Genomic DNA, 25,727 nt, shown 5'->3' on the forward strand with positions numbered 1-25,727 from the left:
ATATGTGACATCAAAAAACAAGTAGTCTGTGATTGGATTGTATTTTATTTAGTAAGAAAACCCAAAGCTATCCCCGAAGCCCCGAAGTAAACTTATTAAACGTCGTTACGTAGTACCTGGTAGTACGTAGTGCACGTTCATTTTACACATATGTGTACATATTTCTCTTTCTACTTTTCTTCCCATGTCTTAACTGGTATGCTTTTTGATTAAACAAAAATAATTTAATGTTTCTGTTTTTGTTAGCACATAAATTTAATCACGTTTTCTATGTTTAACGATGGATCGTATTTCAACAGATCGATCTATCGAATGATGAACATCTATCGATACAACTTTCTCGCTACACATGCCTTCTGAATGTTAATAAAATGGAAAATATCAAAGGAGTTTGAGCTCGGAGTTTAAATAAATATTCGTTCATGATAAATACGCCCGGTAATTAAATGTGCCCTGAAACTAATGTGATGTCGACTGTGTGTGATGGCGGGTAAAGAATTAGTAAGCCATCAGCAGCAGTTTGTAGAAGAAATTAACTACGATGAAATTGAAACAGAGCAGGTATCATAACTATGCAGAAACTTTTCATTATTGTTCGAACAAGTCAAATTTTTGTTTTTTTAATCGTCGTTCAATAAAACATTTCTCAAATGTTACATCCAGTTGCGTTTAATTTTTGTAATTTATCCTAATTGATTATCTGATTTTGTTTGAAATATAACCTAAATGACGATAGTTGAATATTTTTTAAGCAAATTTATGTTAACGAAGCTCCTTTCTATTTTCTGTACTTTAATATTCGAATTTTGATTTAGATAACGAGAGATTTTTATTTGAAATATCATTAAGTTGAGAAAAAAACTGAAAAAAAAAATTTTTTTATTTTAATAGATTGTGAATATATGTCACTTTTAAAAATTTGATATAGATTGTGTGAAAATAATTTAATTAAAAATTAATAACATCGTTTAGTCGAATACAGAGTATATTAAAGAAGAATAAATAAAATATTAAATTTTTATATCTTTGTATTGTTTTTCATTTTGTTGAGGTTACATGCAGTTTCTATGTTTATCTAACATTATTAATATTCTTAACTTGTTACTTCATTTTTCGAAAAGAAATGATTTATTTTAAAATCTGAAGAGCGCTAAATTAAATCAATAATAAATTGTTCATTATTTATTTTTATGTAGGTAGTCGGAAAAGGTTCTTTCGGAGTAGTATGGAAAGGAAAATGGAGGGGACAATATGTTGCTATAAAGTATATAAACTCAGAAGGTGAAAAAAAGGCCTTTACTGTAGAAGTTAGGCAATTATCTAGAGTTGTGCATCCCAATATTGTAAAACTTTATGGTGCCTGTACTAAAAATCCGGTTTGCCTGGTTATGGAATATGCAGAAGGTGGCTCCTTATATAATGGTATTAACTTTTTTAAATTCTATAGAACTTCATTTTTTTAATTATTTAAAATAATAATTATTGTTATAGTCTAAATATTATTGTTGCTTGTTTTGATAATGCATAAGATTTAATTTGTTTAACAAGACATTAAATGCTTTTTATTGTTTCATATTGTTTTGTTATCATCAAGCATTAATAATTAAATATTACATTTACTTTTTGTTTTATTAATATATTGCAGTTTTGCATTGCAATCCTCAGCCGCAATATACTGCAGGACATGCAATGAGTTGGGCTTTGCAATGTGCACGTGGTGTCGCATATCTTCACAATATGAAACCAAAACCTTTAATTCACAGGTAAATTAAGTTAAATATATATTTTTTTTTATCGAGGACATAGTATAACAATCTGGAAGTTTATTTTTTATTCAAATGACATCTGTAGCGTTTCAACAGATTTCATTTATATTTGCAGAGACTTAAAACCACCAAATTTGTTGTTAGTTATGGGTGGACAAACTCTTAAAATTTGTGATTTTGGTACAGCTTGTGATCTAAATACATATATGACTAATAACAAAGGTTCTGCTGCTTGGATGGCTCCAGAAGTATTTGAGGGTTCTAGATATACCGAAAAGTGTGATGTGTTTAGTTGGGGTGTTATTTTGTGGGAGATATTGTCAAGGAAGAAACCATTTGATGAAATTGGTGGTTCAGCTTACAGAATAATGTGGGCAGTACATGTAGGACAAAGACCTCCTTTAATTGAAGGTTGCCCTAAACCAATTGAAGATCTCATGACCAGGTATTTATTAATATTTATAATCATTCACTTTTATAATTAATAAAGCATGTTCTAATAATTTACTAAAGAAGTTAAGATTAATTATTTTCTTTGTTTTATAAAGTCATATTATCTTTTTCGATAGTGACACATGTTACTAAATATGTGATAGAAATAATTGTAATTGATAAAAAGTATTAGTATTTGAAAGTATATGTTGTAGGAAAAAATATAACAAATACTCTATTTTCTTCTTGAAATTAACTGCAGATTATTGAAACGTAAAAGTATATTTACAAGTATTTAGATTTAATATATTTTATGTATTTTAACATATTTTACGCTTGAAAATAGTTATAACATTATTATGTTTAAAAAATTTCTTTAAAAACTTTATCATTAAGCATTTAATTTAAAAAATTTTCATTTTATTTGATTGATAATTGGTGATTACACAATTTTGTTCATAGAAAAAACTTCTTTTCAGGTGGAAAAATGTTTTTAAGTATGTTGATTGTTATTTAGAGCTTTTTTAAACAATTTTATATTTATTTTACATTACTTGCATTTTATTTGTATATAATATCTTGATAATTTTTCCATATGCTGTGCCCAAATCATTTTTAACGATGTATTTTGTTAAATTGTAATAGAATAAACCCTTTTCTCATAACATAAGAGTTGTATGTTTAAAATATTCTTCTCAGAAGAGTCATCATATTATTCTGATATTATTTATAAGGATTCAATTGTGTAATTGAATCATTATTATGGTAATCTTTAATGAATTTTCTATTTATTCACAATTTATATAAATTGTGAAAAGCTATTACCTATACAGGTTGAAATTTAAGATCTTATACATAGCGTCTTCAAACCTTCCTTTCCTGTAACAGAAAAACATTTGTTTAAAAGTATTTAATATGATCATGTGTACTCCTTGTTATTCTTCTTCTTAAATAATCGATGGTCTTAAGTACTAAAAAAATAAAAGATAATGCGAACAGTTTAATTTATAAGTATTTAATATATCATCAGTATTTCTGATATATTCTAATATGTGGTCGATTATGCTATGCTTTTTAATTATCATGTCTAAGATCATGGGAAGCAGGGAATAATAAATTAATAGTCATCAATCAATAATCAGTTGGAATTTGATTGAGGTATAAGGAGGGAATGTAGAAATGTTGAAGGGTATGAGTATCGGATTGATTGTTTGGAATGCTGGTATTTTAGAATAGTTTAGAGTATTTTAGAATAGGAATGTGTAAGGTGGTGGTCAATCTACCTGGTGCTAGGATAACTTTAACAGTTTCATAATTCTTCATTCTGAGATTGTTCTGCGTTTCTAATTAGGGCTTTTCTAAATTTCTTCTTATGAATTTTAGGTTTTGTCCTAAGTGAGGGTGAAGATTGGGGCACATAGTTCATCATAATATTTTCTTTTAAAGAAATTAAGGTCCTTTAGCAACTATGGATTCTCCTTTGGGACAACAATCCACTCTTTCATCCCCTTCAATGGTTAGGCACTGGGAGCAAATTTTAGTGGTAAGTGAAATTGTCTTCAATGATATTTGTCCATTAAGGATTCGACTGTGCCAGATGGCGAGATTACTTTCCCTTTCGTTTTTCGCATGATGATTCAACACTAGAAGGAATGACTTGCTTTTCAAATCATTGTCTATGGTAGTTTCCGTGGATTTTCTAGCAAGAAATTTAAGAACTGCTCCCAGTTATTTTCATCATAAAGTTTGTTGACAGTAGATCGTGGAAGGGAAAGTGTTGAATTTGAGAGGATGGAAAATATTGCATAAAATATTCAAATTTATGTTAGTCATGAATTATTGTTGCGATTGCATAATTGTAAAAAGAGAGAAATTTAAAATTGTAATATTTTAACTTTTGTGTAGGAAATAGGAAAAATGAAATGTACCTATTTCTTCTGGTACATTATCCTTGAAAATATAATCAATATAATCAAGATATAATCAATAATCGATATTCGATTTTAAAGTCATTTTTCCAGCAGAAGGGTATTGAGGGAAATGAGATCTATCTTTTTTTGTTATGCCTACTCTAACAAATTATCTATTCTGATAAATTATTTTATATATGTGATTTTGGCCAGCATGTCCCTCTATTTTTATTACGTATCATCTTACATTCTAAATAAACATTTATAAATCGTTTGTAAGATGTAGTAAGAAAAGAAACGAACGGTTGTTTCAGATGTTGGCACAAATCTCCCGAAGAAAGACCATCAATGGATGCTGTTGTAGAAATAATGACAACCTTATCACAATTCTTTAATGGACATCTAGAACCAGTAGAATACTCCCAAAGTAAGTTTGTATATTATTAAAATTTTTCATAAGTAATTTAAGCAATCCAAAGTTATGAGATTTAACAGATGATTAATATTTACTAATAATAGATAATAATTTTAAATATGAAATGTTTATTTATAAACATGCACAACAACAGTGATTATATAAATTAATTATAATGTAATTTTATATTGTAGAAGATGTTGAGTCAGAGGAAGTTATTGACAACCAGGTTTCTAAAGATGATACTTTGGACGTGACTGATACTATGGATTCTGAAATAAATGGATATGCTGCCAACGGTACTATTAAAGCTAATGCACCCGTTTCCAAAGAAAAATCGGAAATTTTTAATGAAAAAAACAGTTCATCGAATCCCTTCTACGATTTCAGGGATCCACCTCCTAAAAATAATATTTCAGCAAACAATCCATCCAATAAAGAATTCCAGATTAAAGATTTTCCTCAACTTTACGTTGAGTGTGATCCGGTTAGTAACTTTTAATTTAAAAATAATGATTTGTTTACATATCATTAAATTAGTAATTAATATTTAAAGAAGTATAAATATTTTCCAAGATTTGTAGTTATTATGATTTACGTATTTACATTTTTGACACAAACATATTCTTATGTTTTATAATTCCAGAATGCTTGGGGATTACCGAGTTCCGATTCACCATTGGAATCTCCTATTCTAAAGATAAAGAATACCGCACAAAGTAAGTTTTTTATTACCTTTATTATAAAATATTTAAATTATAAATTTTGTTTTAGTTAATTTTGCTTTTGATTATGGAAAAATTGTTTTAAACAGTTACAATACGAACGATAACAAATGATTTATAAGTAGATACATTGTGTTATAAATATTACGCTTTTCATTTGTTTAGTAATAGAAAATTTTAACGAAGTTTTCTCTCTCGTTTTCATTTTTGTTAATATTTATACTTCTATTTTATTTTATGGAATACATAATTTCTTGCTTTCTTATCATATATGTATAGCACAATTATTAAATTGTTATTTGCCGATGGCCTCGCCGTTGTTCTATAACAGCAGAGGAAGGGGAACTTGTTCGGGGCGAGAACTTTGAATTTGTGACTCACCGCGATAGTACTCTAATCCCAAAATAACGTTCTCCGTATGTTCCACAAAACCTTCCTTTTAGCGCGGAATGTGATGCGCTCAGGCAAATCCATTGTCGTCATTCGATTGCTTTTGTAAATAATTAACACTTATGTCTGCACTTTGATTTTATTTGCGTTCTTGCGAAATGCGGTTTTATTTCTGTTTAATTGAATAAAATATAATTTGAAGATATAAGAAATCAATCAAAGCCACTAAAATTGATTAAAAATCATTAAAAATCTATCAATTAATTTGATAAAAATTGTAGACTTTTACTGAATTAAATTATTAATATTTATATTTATAATTATTTATAGTTTTATGTATATTTGGCTTGTGATTAATCTGTACATACGTTACGTACAAATATTGTTCCCTTTCAATATAAAAAGACACGTGAGAACGAAGCGATAGAAAGAAGTTAGAACATCGCACCTTGGCTCGTTGTGATTTCACCGTGACGAATACTTTGGGAGTTCGTCGATCGGCGAAATCTACCCTGGCAAAGGGCCCGCGAAAACAGTCACATTGTACGAGTATACTAAATTTAACGAACAACTAATCAGGGGAACTTGTTTTTGATTGACACCTATCGACGACGATAAAAGCTTTGTCCTAAAAGACCCAAGTAAATAAAAACAGACCATGGCTCTTTCTACTCTTTATCAGATTGAATACATATAAAAGACTATAAAGTGACAAACCGAGAAGAAATAAATTAATTTTCCAAATATCTGCAAAAGCCGAATGATCTGGATAAAAGTATAAAGAATAAGATATATTAAATGATAAATTATATATTCTACTTCAATAGCTTTTGTCAAACGAAATTATTGATTTTCAATCATTTTCTTATTTGAAATATTATTCTTGTTGATACAGTTTCCAAAGTTGAAGCATATGCTTCCCAAAGAAAGACGATCCCAGGATAGATATATGTCTGTCCCCCATTGGATTTCTTAATTTTTCGCTGCGGCATCAACATGGAAATCAGAGCTTCGACTTAATCCAGCCCTGAAGATGAATTAAGAGCCGAAGAACCGTATTTTCTTCTTGGCTCGTGCTTGCACGTCCTGTCTGGTGGGGGATACCTCGAAGCAGGTGTAGCTGACTCACCAGGCCCAATATAGATGCACGTTTGTTTAGTGCTCTCCCGACACATCACCAAGAACGACCGTCTTTTCTCTTCTTTCTTCTTTTTCTCTCACCCTCGTTATCGAAAAGAAATTGTTCGTTTCTTGGAAATTTTGTTTTCTCGTTCCCCCTGCCCCATCTGCATTTTTTTTCATCTTTTACGGACGAGTTCGATCGACCGCCATCCTCCGGATCAAAGAGTGGTTCGTGGTAACTTTTAATCGGAGAGTGACATCTTTCATGTGAACGAATACTTGATTCTATTATGAACGAAGCCTCGACAGGCTCCAGTATTTGGAAATGTGCGAGGAATACCCAAATATCGTCGCCACGGACACCCTAAAGCGGTGCTGGGTTTTGCTACGTTAGTACTTTGCTCTGTTTTTCTTTTTCTTCTCGTCGTTGATGGTATGACGAGGTGCCTTTCTTTCTTAATTTTTATTAGGAGGGTTTCGAGTAAACCGCGATAGAGCTTTTATTATACGATTTTACATGATATTCAACATTGTAAGATCGAACGACGAACAGTCGCTACTAATCACGCGATAGAGGTAGAAAGAACGCGGGGTTGAACCCGCCAAATGTGATAAAAAGTTAAAGGTCAAAATTTGGGATTAAATTTTAAATCGATGGAATGAGTAGCTTCCGTAGACTTAGTACGGAAATTAACATATTATTAATGTTTCTATAATATGTTTCGAAAGCGATTATGCCTTAATTCGATGTAATTATTGCATAACTAGCATACTAGCAGTTTTTCTTTTGGAGGAAAGCAGGAAAACAAATTTTGAATCAAGTAATGTACGAGGGTATTTCACTTGAATCGAACGAATGTTTGTACAGTATTGTTATCCTCAAAATAAATCGAGAAGTTGTGAAATTAATTTAAATTCAGAATGGATTTAACGTAAATAGGCGTACACAGCAAGAGTCGATAAGTTTGCTGTGATCATTTAAAAATGGGTTAAACCAACATAACACTACTATATTTCTAAAGTAGATCTTCAATTCAAGTTGAATTTAGTGTTGATGAAAGAAACATAGCAAAGTTTATTATTTTAAAGTTTTCCTTTATCCTTTTTATCCTGCGAATGTTTAGTAAAAAGTAAAATAAGTTATAAATACATGTTTGTATATTTCTTTCTATATATTTTTTCTAATAGTTTCGAGTAAAAGTGTTCGGCAATTTAAGCGTGCCATAATTTTGACATAATCAAAATGAACTTTTTATACGAATAGGTTCCAAGTCCGAGTTTAGACCGATTACTGATCTGTTGATAATACGCACGTTTAATCAGTGTATTCGTCATATTTGAGAAAATATCAATTTATTTTGCATCGGCCTTATACCAGAAGCATCTTTGGATAGAGTAAAAACAAAATAAGTTACTTACGATCATTTATATTAATCGGATTAACTTTCGGCTATAATTATTGTTTGACAGGTAATAGCACGACTGACAAAGATTTAGACAACGTTTATCGCCTTTTGGACGCGGATCTGAGGCCATTGACGCCTGATCAGACTTGCGAAAGATCGAAAGAAATTTTCGAAGAGCACAAACAGCTGGCGCAAGAATATTTGAAGGTGCAAACGGAGATAGCGCTTTTGGGGCAGCACAAAAATGAAATGCTAAAAAATTTGACCATAGACAGTTTAAGGCAGCAAGAGGAACTCAGGAAACTGGAGGATGAAAAAGTAAGCCGATATAAACAAAGATTATCGGTAAAAAAAAATTATTTCAGGATTGGTTTATGTAGAAGGATCGCAAAAGAGTAATTTTTAAATGACGCAAAATATCTGCAAACTTTTAAATTTTAGGTTTATTTTTCAGAATTAAAATTCTTGTTATATTATGCCTTTGCAAATCAAATTATTAATTTTAGTTCCTTTCTCGATTACAGGAGTCTCTCATAAAGCTGTATAGAAATTTAAAACGTCAGTTGGAAATCATGAAGAATCAGAGGACGAACAATGCTCTTTTGAGCAACGCTCAAGTCGGTCCGACAGTTTCCGGAAACAACGGGTGGTTCGTGGTACCTTGTCAAAATCCTTCGAGACATTCTTGAATACCAAGATTAGACAAGTACAAGCGTTAGACGAGATTCTTTTTTACATTATGTCTTGCGAATTTCCCCTGTGCTTCCTTCCTGTAGCGAACACGGGCAACAATATCGATTTTCTCAATAGATTTTTCAACGTTAGATTTTATTCTATAGTATACAAAAGTAAAAGAGAGAGAAGTTGGCAATGCAATCTCTTAAACATAACTATATATATAAAAGCACTGTTTTCTATTTGCATTTGATTTCAAGAACGTTTATCGAGACTTCTCCGTTTTAATGAACAAAATTATGTAAAAATTTGATCAATAATATGCATATATATTTAGGAATCTATATCTTTCAAATAAGCATTACGGGGAATCTACCGAAGTAGCTTTAAATATTGCTATAATGCTTTTATCGTGTTTTAAATATAAAAATACAGGTTTGAAAAAATACTGCTATGAGAAAGTTAACGTAATTGGTGATTATCAATCAGAAATCGATGATTAGTCAACTGCCTGTGTAATTTGTTATTACTACATTTATTTATGTAAGAATTACCATTAATAAGTAATAATTAAGGAGGTATTGTATTATTATTTATCTAATTTATCTAATTTGTCCTTACGTATAATTATTTTTCGTTACAAACTAATTTGTACAGTCAGTAAAATATTCGATAAATGGTGTCCTCGTTATAAAATATTAAGTATTGTATTTAATCGGATACCGATAATTGTTCATTATGTAATTTCTATTTTTTGCCATAACATTGTCAAGAATTAGTTATTGAAATGAAGTTACAGTAATCAAAAATCGGTTCTTCAACGAAAGAACCAATTTTTTTAAAATTGTTAAACATTTTTGCGTCAAAAGCTTATTTATGAATACGCGATACGCGTATGAATTATGATACGCGATATTTTCTTTTCATTTCTCGTCTTCGTTTAATAACTACGAGCGAGTTTTAACTAACAGTAACACTATCAGATAGCTAATAATTCTAGGATAACTCCTTGTTTACGTTATAGTTTTTATATTATGATATCATTAACATCATCTTTTAGTAATATTCAATATTGTATTTTATACTTTAAAGAAAAAAGTTTGATTATTAAAAAACAAAATATAACGATGTTTACCAGTAATTGTTCACGGTGCGTCTGGTTTCGCACGGGTCTGACTATAAGTATCATCTTCTACTTAAAGGCATGATTTCTTTACAACTTGATAGAACTTTACTGTACAAAGCATAATAAATAATAACATTTATCATTTATTCTACGATCGACCATTATTTTATCTCCTCTACTGTTTCTTTTTTAACAGAACATTTTTGTATATTCTTCTTCGAACAAATCAATTTAAAATCTTAAATAAACATACGAAATCGCGTATCTGCAATATTTTCATGAAAGTTGAAATGAAAGCGCATGAATAACGATATTAACTATAAGAGAAGAAAAAAAGGAGCAAAGAAGAAGGTTGCGAGTTTTAATTCCATATTGAAATAATTGTTTTCCATCAAATTGAACGTATTCGTTCTTGACATTAATAACTTCTAAAACGAGCACCGAAACTGCACAAACGCTGCGACTAAGCATCTTCTTAAATAATACAACACAAACGTATCCCCATCGAGCAGAGACATTATCATCAAGTTTATTTCCATTTATATGGAAATGTAGAAAATATATACACTGTAATTACATGAATCGTGTTATCGTGGATAAAACCAGCGCGTCGTCAGTAGTGAAAACAATTCGACTAATATAAACCATCAGCTAACGTCGCTTTTGAAATATCTCTGCATTTTTTAGTCCAAACGTCCTTTAATCCAGTATTAAATATATATATATAAAAAAAAAACACATAAACACATACACACACATTCCTCAGCATTATAGCGACAATTTATATATATATAACATGTACAATTTATATCTCAACGCAAATTTTGCCAAAGACTTAGCGTTTTGTCATACGCGATGCAGCGTGTCTCCGTTCGACTTAATCCCATAGCTCGAGTTTATAGTCTTAAAGGGTTGGTTGAAGGAAACCGTGTGCGGAGGCGGGGGAAAAACTGAGGGGGAGAACAATAACGAAGACAACGACGGACCTCGATAACGCAGAAAAACAGGAACGTGTGCAATGCGCACGCACCCATCGCAACCACTGTATGTACATGCCGCTGGAGGGGTTGTAACGGGGAGGTGAAAACGGAAGCTCGGTTAGATAGGAAGGGTGCAGTCGCCTCAGACGTCTGCTCGATCCTACTCTCACGTCGAACCTTCCCTTTAAGCTTTCCGTTTATTCTCGTTTCCATCTTCGATTCTTCCGCTTTCAATAAAATCCCGCGATGGCTTTGGACGCGAACGAGAAGAGCTATATCCTGGACGCGAGGAACAACTACGAGGACGTAAGTAAAAGTCACGATTTCTATCCACCTGACCGTGAATCACTGTTATTTTCTCTGTTAGTTCTTTGGAGAACACGGTGACGTATGTAGACAATGCGTTGTTCTACTAGTGTTTCTTCGCCGTGAGCTAACACTGTCATTTAAATCATTACGAACATTGCAGAGGAATACGGATAGGCGTAGTAACAGGTAGGATTTCGCGTAATCCGGTTTGTTCGAAGTGGCTAGCGCGACTAGTTTCGGATTTGTAACTGTTGGACGGTGAATTTGTGCGAATCGAAGTGATTTCTGTCGTTTCGGTTGTAATTGAATCGAAGTGAATATGTGTAATCGAATAGATCGCAAGTTCGGAAAACGATGTTTGTCTCGCTGTAATCGTGTTATTCGTAAAACGTACCTGCCTATCGTTAGTTTCCGAGTATCGGAGGATGTGATTGAAAATTTGGCATCGTAATCTAGATTCAAGTAAAGTTTCGTGATCTCCGTGTTATTTAGAGATCGATCGTTAAAGTGAAGTCAAAGTTGAACCCAAATCTGAAGTAAAGAGTTTTTGAAGTGATTCGTGAGAAATGATTTTACGGATTCTTTCTGACGAATTTATTTTTCGAAATTGTAACTATTTAAAGCAAAGAGAAAGAGAGAGAGAGAGAGGGGAGAGAGAGAGAGAGAGAGAGATGTATTTTTTTGATTCAAAGATATTCTTAGTGTTATCGTGACAAAGAGGAAAAATCTATAACTCATCGGATATATAGCTACGCGTTCTTTTCTCTACGTATCTCTTTATTATCATTTCTTTTACTGTCTGTACGTGCTATATTGAAATTATTTTCAAAAATTATTACTCTTTATGTCTATGCTTTTAAATATCCTGCGGTAGTATTTTCTGAATGCCTCGAGCTATTATCATATTTACGTAGTAATCGAGAATGTACAGATAGATGGAGGCCCGAATGGATATAAAATCTCGACGAATAAACGCGAGAAAATCAATTCCACTTAATTTATATATTATATTATATTAATTATGAAATTTCATAAGAAACTTTTTTTATGTTAAATTATCATAAATTAATGTATTTAGTACTAATTTATATAACTTCTCTGATAACGCGTAGAGTTATAGTTTCTCAACTAAAAGTTTAATTCACAACACCATGAATTAACTTCAATCGTATTAGAAACGTCGTCAGTTGCACAAATCTTATTACTACGTACATCTATACAATATGTCTGTACGGGGTGGGGCATGTAAATGGGACAATTTCAATATTTCTATTACTCGTAACATTTATAAACAATAATATTCGGAATAACGCTATCAAACGGTAAGTATGGAACAATATATTTGATTATAGCGATACTTTCACTATTTTCAATATATATTTATACCTCTTTAATTAAATTAAATTATGACGAGTTTAATAAACCATAATAATATTATGAATTAAATGTATCAATCGAGAAGATTACAAATTTCGTAAATTTTTCATCCTCAGAAATCGAAAAATTTTAGTTTCTCATAGTATTGCCTAATATGAAAATTATCGAAATTTCGTTTGTATCATTAGTAATGTTTAATTAATAAATTATGTAAACGCGATAAGATAGCAATATAATATAATAACTAAGCGCTCGATGTAAGATAACGTAAAAGATATAGAGTGAGTAGCTGGGAATAAGAATGCAACAACCTCTTTGTAATACGCTATCGGCCAAAAGCACAAATAAATTATTATTATTATTATTACCATTATTATCGTTCATTTATATGACAAATGTAACGTGATCGAATAGAAGAAAGGTAAAAATAAAAAAAGGAGAACATTGTTCCAAAGAATGTAATTTTACGCCTAATGATTTTATCGTGATTAGTATTCGGAAGTGAACCTTGCTTTTAATATTGGCTTTAAAATAGGGTGGCAGTCTGGGTTCGGAGGAATCTTACGACGACATGCGACAACTTGTCGGGGTAAGAAATACAGCTAATTAACTAGATTTTATATCCGATCGATCGTAGTTTATATCAGAGTTAAATAAGCGTATGCATGAATTTTGCATGAAATATTTTATCCTCTCGCCAACTTTCGTTTTGTTACAATCAATATCTATTGATTGATATTTTGTAATTGTATGAAATTAAATATATGATACGAAGAATGGAAAATAATGAATTTCGTCGATTACGATGATCATTAATTCAAATTGGATCGTTGAAAATCGAACAGTGGATTTCAATCATTCTGAATGAGATCAGACTACAATATGATATTTCTATATATATGTATAATATAAATTCCTATCGAGCGAATATTTCATCGGCCTAGTATCATGCTAACAGAATATTTTATTATTAAAATGTCTATTCGCATAATATTTTCAACGCAAAGATATTCTATGCAAATTTGATTTTGGTTATTATTAATATATAATTTTTATAACAACACACGTATATACGAATATTAGATAGTTGAAAGCTTGGACGCGGTAAATCAAAGGATTTACAATTTATGAGATCTTTCGACGAACGATTCGATCTTTTTCTGTTGCCTCAAATAACAAGAATTTTATTAAATTGAATCAGTACTTATAGATTTCTGTGCTTGATTAATACGAATACTTTGACAAGAAACTTTTTCACTTATTTTCTTTTATCGCTGTATGCTTTTTGATATAACCAATTCTTGTCAAATCATGTTTCTACTCTTACTATTTTTCTTTCTTCTTCTAATTTATCTCATTTCTTGTCGATATAAATGAGATATAATTTTATAGGAAAAGAACGAAGAATCTGGAAAATTCAGTAGTCTACCTCTGGCCAGTTTTAATTTCATCAATTCCATCATTGGCAGTGGTGTTATTGGTAATTCGAATATATGATATAGTTAAAAAAAATCCTTCAACACCGAATTATAAAATGTAGAAATGTTTAATATATTTTTATATATCTATCTATCTATCTATCTATCTATCTGCCTATATATACAGGGTGGTTGATAACTGGTGGTACAAGCGGATAAAAATTTTTCGTTTGAGGCTTTGTTTTCGAGAAAATCGGCTTTGAATTTTCGCTCGAAAAAAAAAAAAAATTAAAAAAAGAAATTTTTATTCTATATTTTCGACTTCTTTTTTCCGCCTCTTTCAGAATCAACCCCTTTCCGCTTGTACCACCAATTACCAACTACCCTGTATATATCCGATTAAGAAAAATTCGTCATTGTAATTGAATGTAATACAATTATATGAAATATATTTGTTTTATCTACATATGTCAATTTGTGTAGAATAAAAAGCGGTTGTGTGTAAAATTCCAAGTATGTATCTTAATATCTAGTCAACACTTCTAATTGGTGATTCCTTTTTGCGAAATTTTAATGGTCTCCTCATCTTTATTGAGCATCTCGCGTTATTCAGCTACTCCCATATATAACTTTAGTTTCAACTTATCTTCGTTTGTAAATGAAAAATGAGATATATTTTATGCAAAACGGCAAATATACATATAGTATACGTTTATACGTACATAGGAGATTATAGGTTTGCATTCGGAGCCTTTGGTTTGCATCAGGAACCTTGGCCTTCTTTAAATTTTGGGATTCGTATCAGTTTTATCTTTTTCAGGGAGAAGCTGTTGGCTCGATGCCTACTCCCTTTGGATCATCTCGTATCGGACGAATGATTCATCAGGGATCTCTTATTTATGTAACCATCGTGTTCGTTCGGTCGTGTACCATCGGTTATGGGATCGAAAACGATTTTCAACAGTGATCTTATTTATTAATTAATAACAATCACAGTGAATCGACGAGTTGCAAGTTAGAAATTACGAACGCTTTGTAAATCTTTGCAAATAACACCGATAGCTATGAAGATATATTTCACAATCTGTTATTTACTTACATTGCGGCATCGTAACGATAAAAATCTATAAAATAATACTCATTTCATTTTTTAAGAGACAAAGTAAAGATTGTTTCGGTGTTTAAGGAGTAACAATTATTTCGAATCGCACGAAGAAACGAAAGAAGGAGGAAACATTGATTAATACAATTTTCAGGTATACCCTACGCTCTTCATCAGGCTGGATTTGGCCTCGGGATAGTATTATTAATACTAGTAGCAGGCCTCACTGATTACTCTTTAATTTTAATGATTAGGAGTGGAAACATTTGCGGTGAAATGAGTTACCAGGGTTTAATGAGAGCCAGTTTCGGTCGTACAGGATTCTATATTCTTACGACTCTGCAGTTCATTTATCCATTCATAGGTATATGCATCTTTTATAACCACAGGGTAGTAGTCGTAATAACGATTAATCCTACTATTCTCCTCGCGTCTTCTTCAATATCATATCTTCTTTTCAAATTTTCTGGCACATTTTGAAATACATTGACGAAAGATAGTAAAGTGTTTATATATCGTATATTAAAATGAAACATTCAAACGTTATCTTACGTTTCGATCCCGCCGCGGTTTTCAAATTTTATGATTTAATCTCGTTTTAGTTTCAACCCTGAAAGAAGACTTTTAATGATTCGATAAAAACTTTAGCATAAAGTTGTAGCGTGAAGTCACGCGTATCAATAACGATCCTTTCATATTTTTCACAAATTAAAGAAATTTTGTAACCGTATAGAGAAAGTATAATTTGGTCGAAAATGATTTTCATATCCAGCCATACCGTAGATTCCTGGAGGATAGCAGGGTTTTAATCGTTTATTACGAGAATTAGAATCGCGATTGCGAGTCTTTTCTATTAAAGTTAAATCATCGACCTATTTTATTACCTAGAATTATCTGAAACACGTATTACCTATTATGCTCCACAATTATATGTAGATAACAAAGTTTCAAGTAAAGAAAAAGAAAAAAGAGAGAATAAGTAAAACGAATATGTTTGAGGTAAAAAAGAAAAAAAAAAAAGAAAAAGAAAGGAGTTTGGTGAACTTTCTGAAGCAGGTGTCCGAATCAAAGCAACGTATCGGAAAATACTCGCTTTCGCGCACCATTGAAGCTCGTTTGGAGAACTTTAGAGTGCAGCGGCTCTTGTATATAAGAGGCTACCATTCGTACACTAACTTATTCGTCTTTTCCTTTTCAGCGATGGTCTCTTATAACGTTGTTGTCGGCGACACGGTGACGAAAGTGCTAATAAGGTTAACAGGGATGAGCGAGACAAGCATTTTCGCTCATCGTCAAGTGGTCGTCTTGTTCGCGACCGTTTGCATCACTATACCGCTGTGTCTTTATAGAAATGTTGCTCGTTTGGCCAAGATCTCGTTTCTTTCGTTGGTCTGCGTTGGTTTCATTCTATTGGCCATTTTAATTCGGATGGGTACGATGTCAGCAATTGTGTGAGTAATCTTTCAAATTTCCTTCCTCTTCTTTCAAAATTCTCTTTCAAAACATACACTTCCTTTTTCCAAAAATTAATTGTTTATAGCTGCACGATCGCGTAAAAGTCGAGTCGCGGCTGAACGTCAATTTTTTTACCTTAACGCTACGTTAAAGAAACGTTAAAGAAACAAAGTATGCCATTTTTCACATCGTATTTGTATTACACGTACATTACGTTGGTTTGCCGTGCAATATTATCGCCTGGTCTTTTTCTATCTCCTTCTTCTCTTCCCTTTCTATTGATGATAAATGACGATAAATGACGACAATCCCTAGGCAATTAAACGTGGAATCGATTCGATTTCCAGGCCAAGCCAAGAGGATAGTTGGCGATTCGCGAATTTCCCCGGCATTATTCCATCCGTTGGAATTATGGCATTCGCCTTTATGTGCCACCATAATACATTCCTTATCTACGAGTCTATAGAAAGGGCTACTCAACAAAAGTGGGACATCGTCACCCATTGGTCGCTCTTCACTTCCTTCGTGATCGCAACAGCTTTTGGAATCATCGGATATGCCACGTTTACCGCGTATGTTCAGGGTGATCTTATGGAAAATTATTGCTGGGACGATGATCTCATGAATTTTGCCAGAATCATGTTCAGCGGGACTATTCTACTTACTTTTCCCATTGAATGCTTCGTCACAAGGGAGGTGAGTTATCTTAATTTTGGCAATATCGTTTCTTAAGTTCTAGGCCAGTATTCAAATTCTTTGAGAATTACTCGTGTTATATATTCATTTTTTCCTTCGATATTACAAAATATTTTAAGGCTCTTCGTGCTTTGTCTAAATGCTGAAAATTAATATTTCGCGATTAGACAACTACATTAAATTATTCATATTGTATACTTTATCAGTAAAACATTGAATATCATCTTAAAGACTCCTCGTTGTAAAAACCTATCGTAAAGATTAATATCTAACAACGAAATAACTGTACATCCTTTGGATTTGAATTACTACAAAAATTACTATCAAAATTTACTTAAAAAAATATTATTTAGCGGTAAACCAACTCTATTTTCTTTGTATTCGAGTGTTAAGAGACTTTTACAGATTTACCTCCAGCATCGAATGAGTTTTATTAATTAGAACAATTGTATTTCGTTCCCTTTAAATTCACAACGTAAGAGGTAAGACGATAGACGCGAAAATTATCGTAAATGAAAATGGCACGGGTGTAAGAAAGATTACGGCGTCGTAACATTGGAATGTCGTGAATAATGGAAAGTGAATCGTGGAAAAGAAGGTGGAGAGACCTGAATAAAGGAACTAGGTAAATTGAATTGTACGTCAAGAATATAATAGTCAGAGCAAAATATACTGGAGATGTTTGCTAACAACTAATCATAAAATTTATCGCGATATTACCGTTAATGTTTAACCTAACATCAAAGGATAAACATTGATTCATAATTGACTATCGATTTGAAAATTAAAAATTGCAATGCTTCGAAATTGAACAAATTTATTCGATACAAGCTTTTCAATTAAATATTATTGAGTTTTTCTAATAGCTAAAGTGTTCTACCACCGAATATCTACTTATTTAACTATTAATAATCTCTCTCAGTAATAAAAAACATCAATGGTAACCCTTCCCCTCAGAGCGTTCACCTCAAGGAGAAGCAGTTACTTGATCGAGTTTTACACTGAAGTAACATATATCCAACTAAGTTCTCCTCAACCACCATAAAGGATAAACGAAATTCATAATTTAATGATATCTGTGATCAGAGATGTTAACGAACTGAATTAATTTTCCTTCGTCGTCAAGCATTAATAACAAATAATAAAATTGTATCGAGATTCATGAAATATTCACAATTCGGTCTATTGCTCCTTTTATCGATCTCTAGTTTCGTTGCATAATTGTAAAGTTTTCTCGAAACATTTTATGTTCTTTTTTTAAATTATTAATTAGAAATTAATTATTAATTAATTAGAAATTATTTCTAATTAACCGATATATTTCTATAAATCCTCCTCTTCTTAAAATCTCATTTAAATGTCAATTAAAGTCAGAAAATTATTTGTTGCGCAATGTTAATTATCGCATGAACATGTACAGTTAATTTTGAATTACTCGCGCTGTTTTTCTATAAAATCTCTATCTGATTTTCTATAAAAATTAGGATTAGACGAGGAGAGTAAAGAGAAGGAAAAGGATTTAGAGAAATTTTCCATAAACGCATGAATATCCGCGATTATCTAACGACAACACATGGAATCTATTGCCCGTTAAAACGATTATTTAATAAATTGTATACAAAAAATTGTATACAAGATTAAAAGTTCGACGTAAGGTCGAAAAATTTGTGAAAATTTGTTCCAGGTAATACTGACAGCGATTAAAGGGACCGATGAGCTCGAAGATCATACTGCATACGTCCCTAACTCCGACCGGAAATACTTGATAATTACTTTGTCGATAGTGGTTGTCGCATACCTGATATCGATGTCAACAGATTGTCTGGGTGTGGTTCTCGAATTGAATGGAATCCTCGCTGCTGTACCTCTAGCTTACGTTCTACCTGGCCTGTGCTACCTCAAACTCGAAGATGGACCAATTCTTTCCTCCAAAAAGCTTCCGGCGCTTGGTTTGATGTCCGCTGGCGTGTTTGCCGCGGTCTCTGGTTTGCTGTTGCTGATCCTGAACAACGATACTTCCAGTTCCTGCGTGCATGGACAGGTAATGCCGTATTGTATCGAGGGTATGAATAGCACGAGTTTCGATTCAAGCATGAAAAGTACCATTAGTCCGATATAATCGAGCACGTTCGAATTGGCCGAGGAATTTTCAAAAGCTTTTATTCAAAACCGATGATAGCTTTGCGATGCTCCAAGTTACGGTTTCAATTTCAAGTCAAAGGAATTTCAATTTTCTCCGTCTTTCTTTCTGGTTTCTTTTTGGTTTCTTTTTGGTTTCTTTTTGGTTTTTGTGGTTTTGGTAATCGAATGCCACAAGTATGAAGGAGCATGATAAATCACGTTTTGTGTTTCTTATGGAAGAGCGATTTTTAAATTCAATATGTTGTCTAGATGTTCTTTCGTTTGATCCTGGAAATGAGTACGTGTCTTTCTTACTCTTTTATTTGTTAAAAAAATTTATCAAAAGAGAAGACATATATATTAATAACATTAGTATTAATCAAGTTGAACTAATTTCTCATATAATAATTTCACTTATTTTCAAAAAGCTTACATATTTGTATCCATCCATCCATCCATTATTCTCTTCTCCGACCATTTCATATTAAAATACTCTTTTTTTGGTCACCAAATGACACAAAAGTCGGAAAATCATCAAAAATAGATTATCTCAATATATTCTTTCCATGTGATCTTCGGTCTTCGATCGAAATAGGATAAGGTATAAAATTAGACCGCGGAGATTTATGCAATTTCATGTTTTTTATGAGCAATTATGAAGAAAAAAAGAGATTTATTTTACTCACTAAATATGATAATGAATACTGTACTTTGGGTATAACATGTATACCTATTTTTGAATATCGTGACCATTCTGGGCTTTCTTGCACCTTTAAATTTCCCACGAACACATAAAAGTCCGCAGTCTACTTATAGTAAATCATGCTTTAACATTGGTGGAGCATCATTACATTATTGCCAGTAACATTATTATTGTTATCGGAACGAAGGGGAGTAGGATTTTGTTTGATTAAATCGAGAAACGAAAATCAAAAGCTTTCTCGTCCACGGTTGAAATCTACGTGCTTACATATGCCGTAGATATTATAGTAATGTAACTACTGAGAAATCTCGGGGAGGGGGGCGGGGGGAATATATCATGCTGAACAAGCGAAAACACGTTGGAAGTTTAAATATGTTATAATACACGATGTACCATGAGTAGATTGATGAGACAACTATTTGTTAATATATATCGGCACTTTATTCCGTGGAATGCGTGAATTTAAATATTTTTCAAATCAGAAAACTATAGACAATATCGTAATATATGACCTTGCGTTGCGCACATTTCTTTCGGTGTTACAAAATCATTAATTGTGACGAGATTAATAGAAATCATGCCTAGCTCTTCCCTTAATTAATTTTAATATTTTATAATACGAGCCGGGTCAACTGAAACATCTTATGATTAACGATGATTTAAATCTTTTAATTCCATAGAATCATACCTGTTATGTTCTTTTTTTACGGCCTAAAATATTTTTCATCAATATTTAGTTCATGGTATTTTTAATATTTAACATTTAATATTTAATTGTTCGATTTAGCGGTACTAGGTAAAAAACATCGTAATTTCTCTCTTATTTTTTAATCGATAAATATGTATCTTGTTCTTATAATTGTTAAGTTATCGATTTGCAAAATGTTTGGTAGCTGGAATTTACGTGGTACCTGGGTGAACATACATACTGATATAGAATACGTACGATTGGTCCGACGAATACATAAGTAGCTTTATAAATGGCAGTGTTGCAGTTGATTACAAATGTAGGGATTGAATGGTGGGTGAGAAATTATTTACCCGAGTCGTAATCATTTCATTCCAAACAGGCAACGTATAATTATACCGAAGCCAAAGAGGCTGTTGGACGAATTAATTGCAAATGCTATATTTAATTGCTTGCAGATGAAGCACATTATTTAGCCGACATAGCAGTGTAAGGTGTTCCACGAAACGATAGATTTTCTATTTAAATCTAAAAAGCATATAGTATTTATTGATAAATATAGCTGCCAATAAATTACCATTCATATAGAGCCATGAAACTACTTTCGATTGATTAATTTCATCAAACGATAAGAAATATTTATAGAGAGACTTATTTTGATGAAACGAAAAATGGAAGAAAAAGACGGTAGGTAGGGAGTTAAAGAAACGGGGAAAAAGTATGGCGATGGATCCGAGCATGATGGAAAGCATCGAATAGGAAATTGAAGAGAAAATTCTATTTTTTCTTTTTGATGATGAGTTGATATATGAATAATGGAACTGAATGCATAATATCGAGAAAAAATATTATTTCCATCGAATATCAACTCTCGATGCAACTCGCAATGATGCAACATCAGAACGATACTCATTATAATTAAATAAATAATATTAATAAGCTGTTGCGACACTATTTTTCGAATCTTTATCATAGGGGCATATTACGAAACAAAGGGTAGCATACCAAGATTTTGTATTAAAAAAAGAAAGAGGAACAATATGATACAATTGTTTTTTCATTCGATATTGCATCGAAAGTATCGAAAGTATTTTGTAACGTGAGAAAGGATTTACTTAATTGCAGATCATTCTACAGTTTTTTATTTTCTTCTACACAGTTTGTCAACTATTCTGCAATTTTTTTTGCACAGTTGATATATTTCTAAACATAGTAAACGCGTCTATAGCGTATACGTATAGTCCACGCGTATAGTAACGCGTTTTCTTTCTTTTTCTATCTCTTCTCTTTTTTTTCTTCTTTTTAACACTATCGAAATCGAATTATATTTGTTTTCTGAAAGAGTTTAGTTTTAACATAGGTGAAATATACAAGATATTTCGTAGGACCGGTGCAATTAAAAAGGTAGATATTTGAAAATCTAAAACAAGATAACTTACTGGAACTTTCAACAGCACACAATTATCTTTACCTTCCTGTTTTCAATATAATTATTCGATAAACATTCAATTTTTATTTTTTCAAGCCAATTAAAATAGTATAATCTTTACAATACAAAATAAGTGTGTGTGCATGTGTGTGTATGTTATGAAAAATAAAGTCAATTTATGTAATAAAACTTGCAAACAGTTATCTTGTTTTAGACGTATTGTAGAAATGTTTGATTTTTTAATTGCATTAAATCCTAAGAAGTGCAACGTATTAGGCCTAATAGGTATTAACTAATGTACATGAAAAAGTATAATTCGCATAGAGGGAGGATATAAAACAATCAGAGACCACGATAACGAAAGTATTTATCGAAAACCGATAAAGAATCTAATTATTTAAATTACGCTCCGGTTTGAAATCTTTATGCTTATTATAAAGAGTTCGCGCAAAATCTACCGGGTGTCCGTAAAATTTGTATTTTGTATATCTGTATATCCTGTATATGTGTGTATCTATGTGTACTTATCTCTCTGTCTAACTATACAGAATATATACCAATGTAACAAAGTATTATTATGGTGCAAACGAAAGTATTGCATCTTAGAATAAACCTGTATTTTCTTAAAATAATGTTATTAAAATTTATTATATCATTTTTAATTGTAATCTTCATATACTATATATATATATTAGGTTGTCCGAAAAGTTTCTTTCGTTTTATAAGGAAATAATAGACGCAAAATGTTTTTTGTTTCATATTAGTTTATTGAATTATGCACCAACATAATAATAGAAATAGAATGAAACAGATCATACCTAATTCAATAAAATAATATAAAACAGAAATTATTGTTCGTCTATTATCACCTTATGAAACGAAAGAAACTTTTCAGACAACCTAATATATTATAAATGCGATATAATTTCCATTTTCATAGAATATAATATGAAAAATAAATCAATTGTTTCTTTTTATAGTTAAGGAATCTCAAAGGATGTAATACTTTCATCTATGCTAATACATTAGATCGTGTATTTAAAAAATGAGCTCATATTACGACGATTTTTTCGATCGTAATTCTACACGAATTTTTTACATTGTTCCGATGGATAGACTCGTTCTTAAGGTAAGGCCCTCAACTTTTATTAATACTTCGTATAGATATAGGAATGTATCAGCCAAAATGTGTAAAACTTTAGGAAACCGTGTATATAGTAAAAAACCAAAGTTTCAAGAACTATAAAGTTCATGTAACAATTAGAAATTCTTGAAACTTAAGAAACTTCTGGAAAGTTTTTTAATAGGTAACATTTGCCAAAAATAGTTGCTATATATATCTGCCGAAAATTATACAACTTAATCAATTTTTTATTTCTTAGAAAAATCACGAGGTATTCTAATTACATTAAAGTAAAAATTTTGCCACTTTCTCGACTCTTCTCATTTCTTCTTATACTCTTACCCACATTTTGTAAAAGCTGGATTTCTTTAGTTTTCAAATAGTTTTTCTAAATTAAAAGGATCCATTAAGATTTTGGCAAAATAGAATATATAAGAAAGTAGAAGCATTGTAATTAAAAATATAATACGTACTACTACTAACTCGCTAACAAAAGAGAAGCTATACAATGCACAACAAGTTAAATTATATTCTACGGGCACCCGGTATCTTTTTATGTAACCAAAAGAGTATATAAGATTAAAAATTGAACATGAGTCATGTGAAACAACAACAACAAACAAGCAGCATCAGCAGCAGCAACAACAAACAAAAACAGTCATTATTGACAATCGCGCATTACAGACCAAGAACTACAAAAAAGAAAGACATAAGCAAGAAATGATAATTCGAATTCGTCAGATGGATTCCGTATAGAGAATGTGTAAAAAAAAGAAACCGTAGAGAGAGAATTAAGATACTCGAGAAGATACAACAGGTTCCTAATTCTCTTCTTAAATCGCAGTCTTTCGTTTACAATCGTGATCATACTTTTCTATGATTGCTTCGCACTATTTGCATAAAAAGAAACAAATACATTTTTACACGCATCATCTATTTTCCAATCACTTATTTCTACGATTATACTGTACAAAATTAAATTTAACTAATGTTCAAACAGAGCTACCTATCGAGGAAAGAAACTCAAGTCTATTTTAAACGAAATATTTTCCAATCGGTTTAAATATTTTAATCGATTAATGCTCACAATTACTCTATTACGATTTATAAGTTTTGCACATGTTTGTTTTTTAAGACTATCGCCATTTCTTCCGAAAGAAATTCCTTTTTCTAATGTTTGAATATTTTTTAATCGTGTAAAGAATGCACAAAACTGGAAAAAGATTGCACTGAATATATTGTATATAGCCAATATTGTTTCTTCTGATATAAGGATATAACGCAATAATCTATTGTGATCTAACCCGTTAGATATAGAATCTTTCTTGGAATGTATATTTTTTCCTTGGAGAAACTGTTGCGACGACCTTCCAAAAAACAGATGCTTTATTTTTAAAAACAACAAAGAGAGATTTATTATTGTTCACACAACTATATGGATATATAGAGATATGTATGTATGTATATATTGCAATCTAACGGGTTATGAACGATGTTAATAACATACCTAAGATTGTTCTATCATTCGTACGAACTGTTTATCGTTGAGCAAATGGAAACTTCCATTTCGTCGAAACCAGGACGAGTGATTACTCAGCGACAGACATGATGTTGAAAAACTGACTTGAAACAATTGGTTAGTAATAACAAGTTTTCAAGCACTATCTGCTTCAAAATGAAACCGTATTTGTATACAATTCAAAGCATATGATATTATATAGAACTGTAGGTAGTTGATTGATTGAATTTGTTTTCAAAAATTATTTAATAAAAGCGAAAGGAAAAGGAATGACGTATTGAATAAAAATACAGCGGGAAGTTCTACTAGTAACGTTACCGTAATCTGGAAACTTGCCTTTCTTAATGCGTTTAATTCAATATAATTTACGTATATAAAGAAATATTATTTTAATATTAGAAGATATCTCTTTCTAATTCGACTGATATTTTAGTATTAAATTCAAACTAAATACAAATGATATTAAAATAAGATGCGCGCGCAACTGGTTTTAATATCTGAATATAATTTCTTGATAAACATGTTTTCTTTTCTATTGTTTGTCGTATATTATGAAATACACACTCGCGCGCGCGCGCGCGCACACACACACACACACGCGCGCGCGCTTTATAATTCTATAAGAATAATTTTATGGAATTAACTAATTTTTGGAATAAAAATATACATTAGGTTCAACCTCGATTTTCAAGGGAATATAATATTGAAAAGTATAGAGAAACAAAAAGAAAATCCATCAGATGTGTAATTTGAGTTTTGCTCCAGTGAAAGGTGCGTTGTAAAATTGTTGCCAGAGAATCTATGAATAAATGCAAGTGTATTTACTCTGTGATACGTGTA

General features: G+C 31.4%; 2 protein-coding genes and 1 long non-coding RNA gene across 3 annotated transcripts; 2 read left to right on the forward strand and 1 right to left on the reverse strand.

The window, feature by feature from the left end:
* Positions 1-299: 299 nt before the first annotated feature.
* LOC117215926 (mitogen-activated protein kinase kinase kinase 7-like) lies at positions 300-10,118 on the forward strand. The gene is made up of 9 exons (XM_033462486.1): positions 300-561; positions 1,197-1,422; positions 1,646-1,763; positions 1,882-2,211; positions 4,423-4,535; positions 4,718-5,010; positions 5,170-5,242; positions 8,231-8,484; positions 8,691-10,118. The coding sequence occupies exons 1-9, from the start codon at positions 484-486 to the stop codon at positions 8,853-8,855; spliced, it is 1,650 nt and encodes a 549-aa protein (XP_033318377.1). The 5' UTR covers positions 300-483; the 3' UTR covers positions 8,856-10,118.
* On the reverse strand, positions 7,931-21,842 carry LOC117215930. Its single transcript, XR_004489247.1, has 3 exons — positions 21,713-21,842; positions 10,624-10,627; positions 7,931-7,941 (listed from the first exon to the last, which is right to left on the reverse strand). It is a non-coding gene; the product is annotated as an uncharacterized LOC117215930 (long non-coding RNA).
* On the forward strand, positions 10,969-20,170 carry LOC117215927 (putative sodium-coupled neutral amino acid transporter 11). Its single transcript, XM_033462487.1, has 7 exons — positions 10,969-11,253; positions 13,169-13,222; positions 14,026-14,113; positions 15,308-15,517; positions 16,352-16,604; positions 16,956-17,304; positions 18,989-20,170. Exons 1-7 carry the CDS (start codon positions 11,194-11,196, stop codon positions 19,421-19,423), a joined length of 1,449 nt encoding a protein of 482 aa, XP_033318378.1. The 5' UTR covers positions 10,969-11,193; the 3' UTR covers positions 19,424-20,170.
* Positions 21,843-25,727: the final 3,885 nt, after the last annotated feature.

Source organism: Bombus bifarius, unplaced genomic scaffold (assembly GCF_011952205.1).
Source record: "Bombus bifarius isolate JDL3187 unplaced genomic scaffold, Bbif_JDL3187 scf7180000009865, whole genome shotgun sequence".
Lineage (NCBI taxonomy): Eukaryota > Metazoa > Arthropoda > Insecta > Hymenoptera > Apidae > Bombus > Bombus bifarius.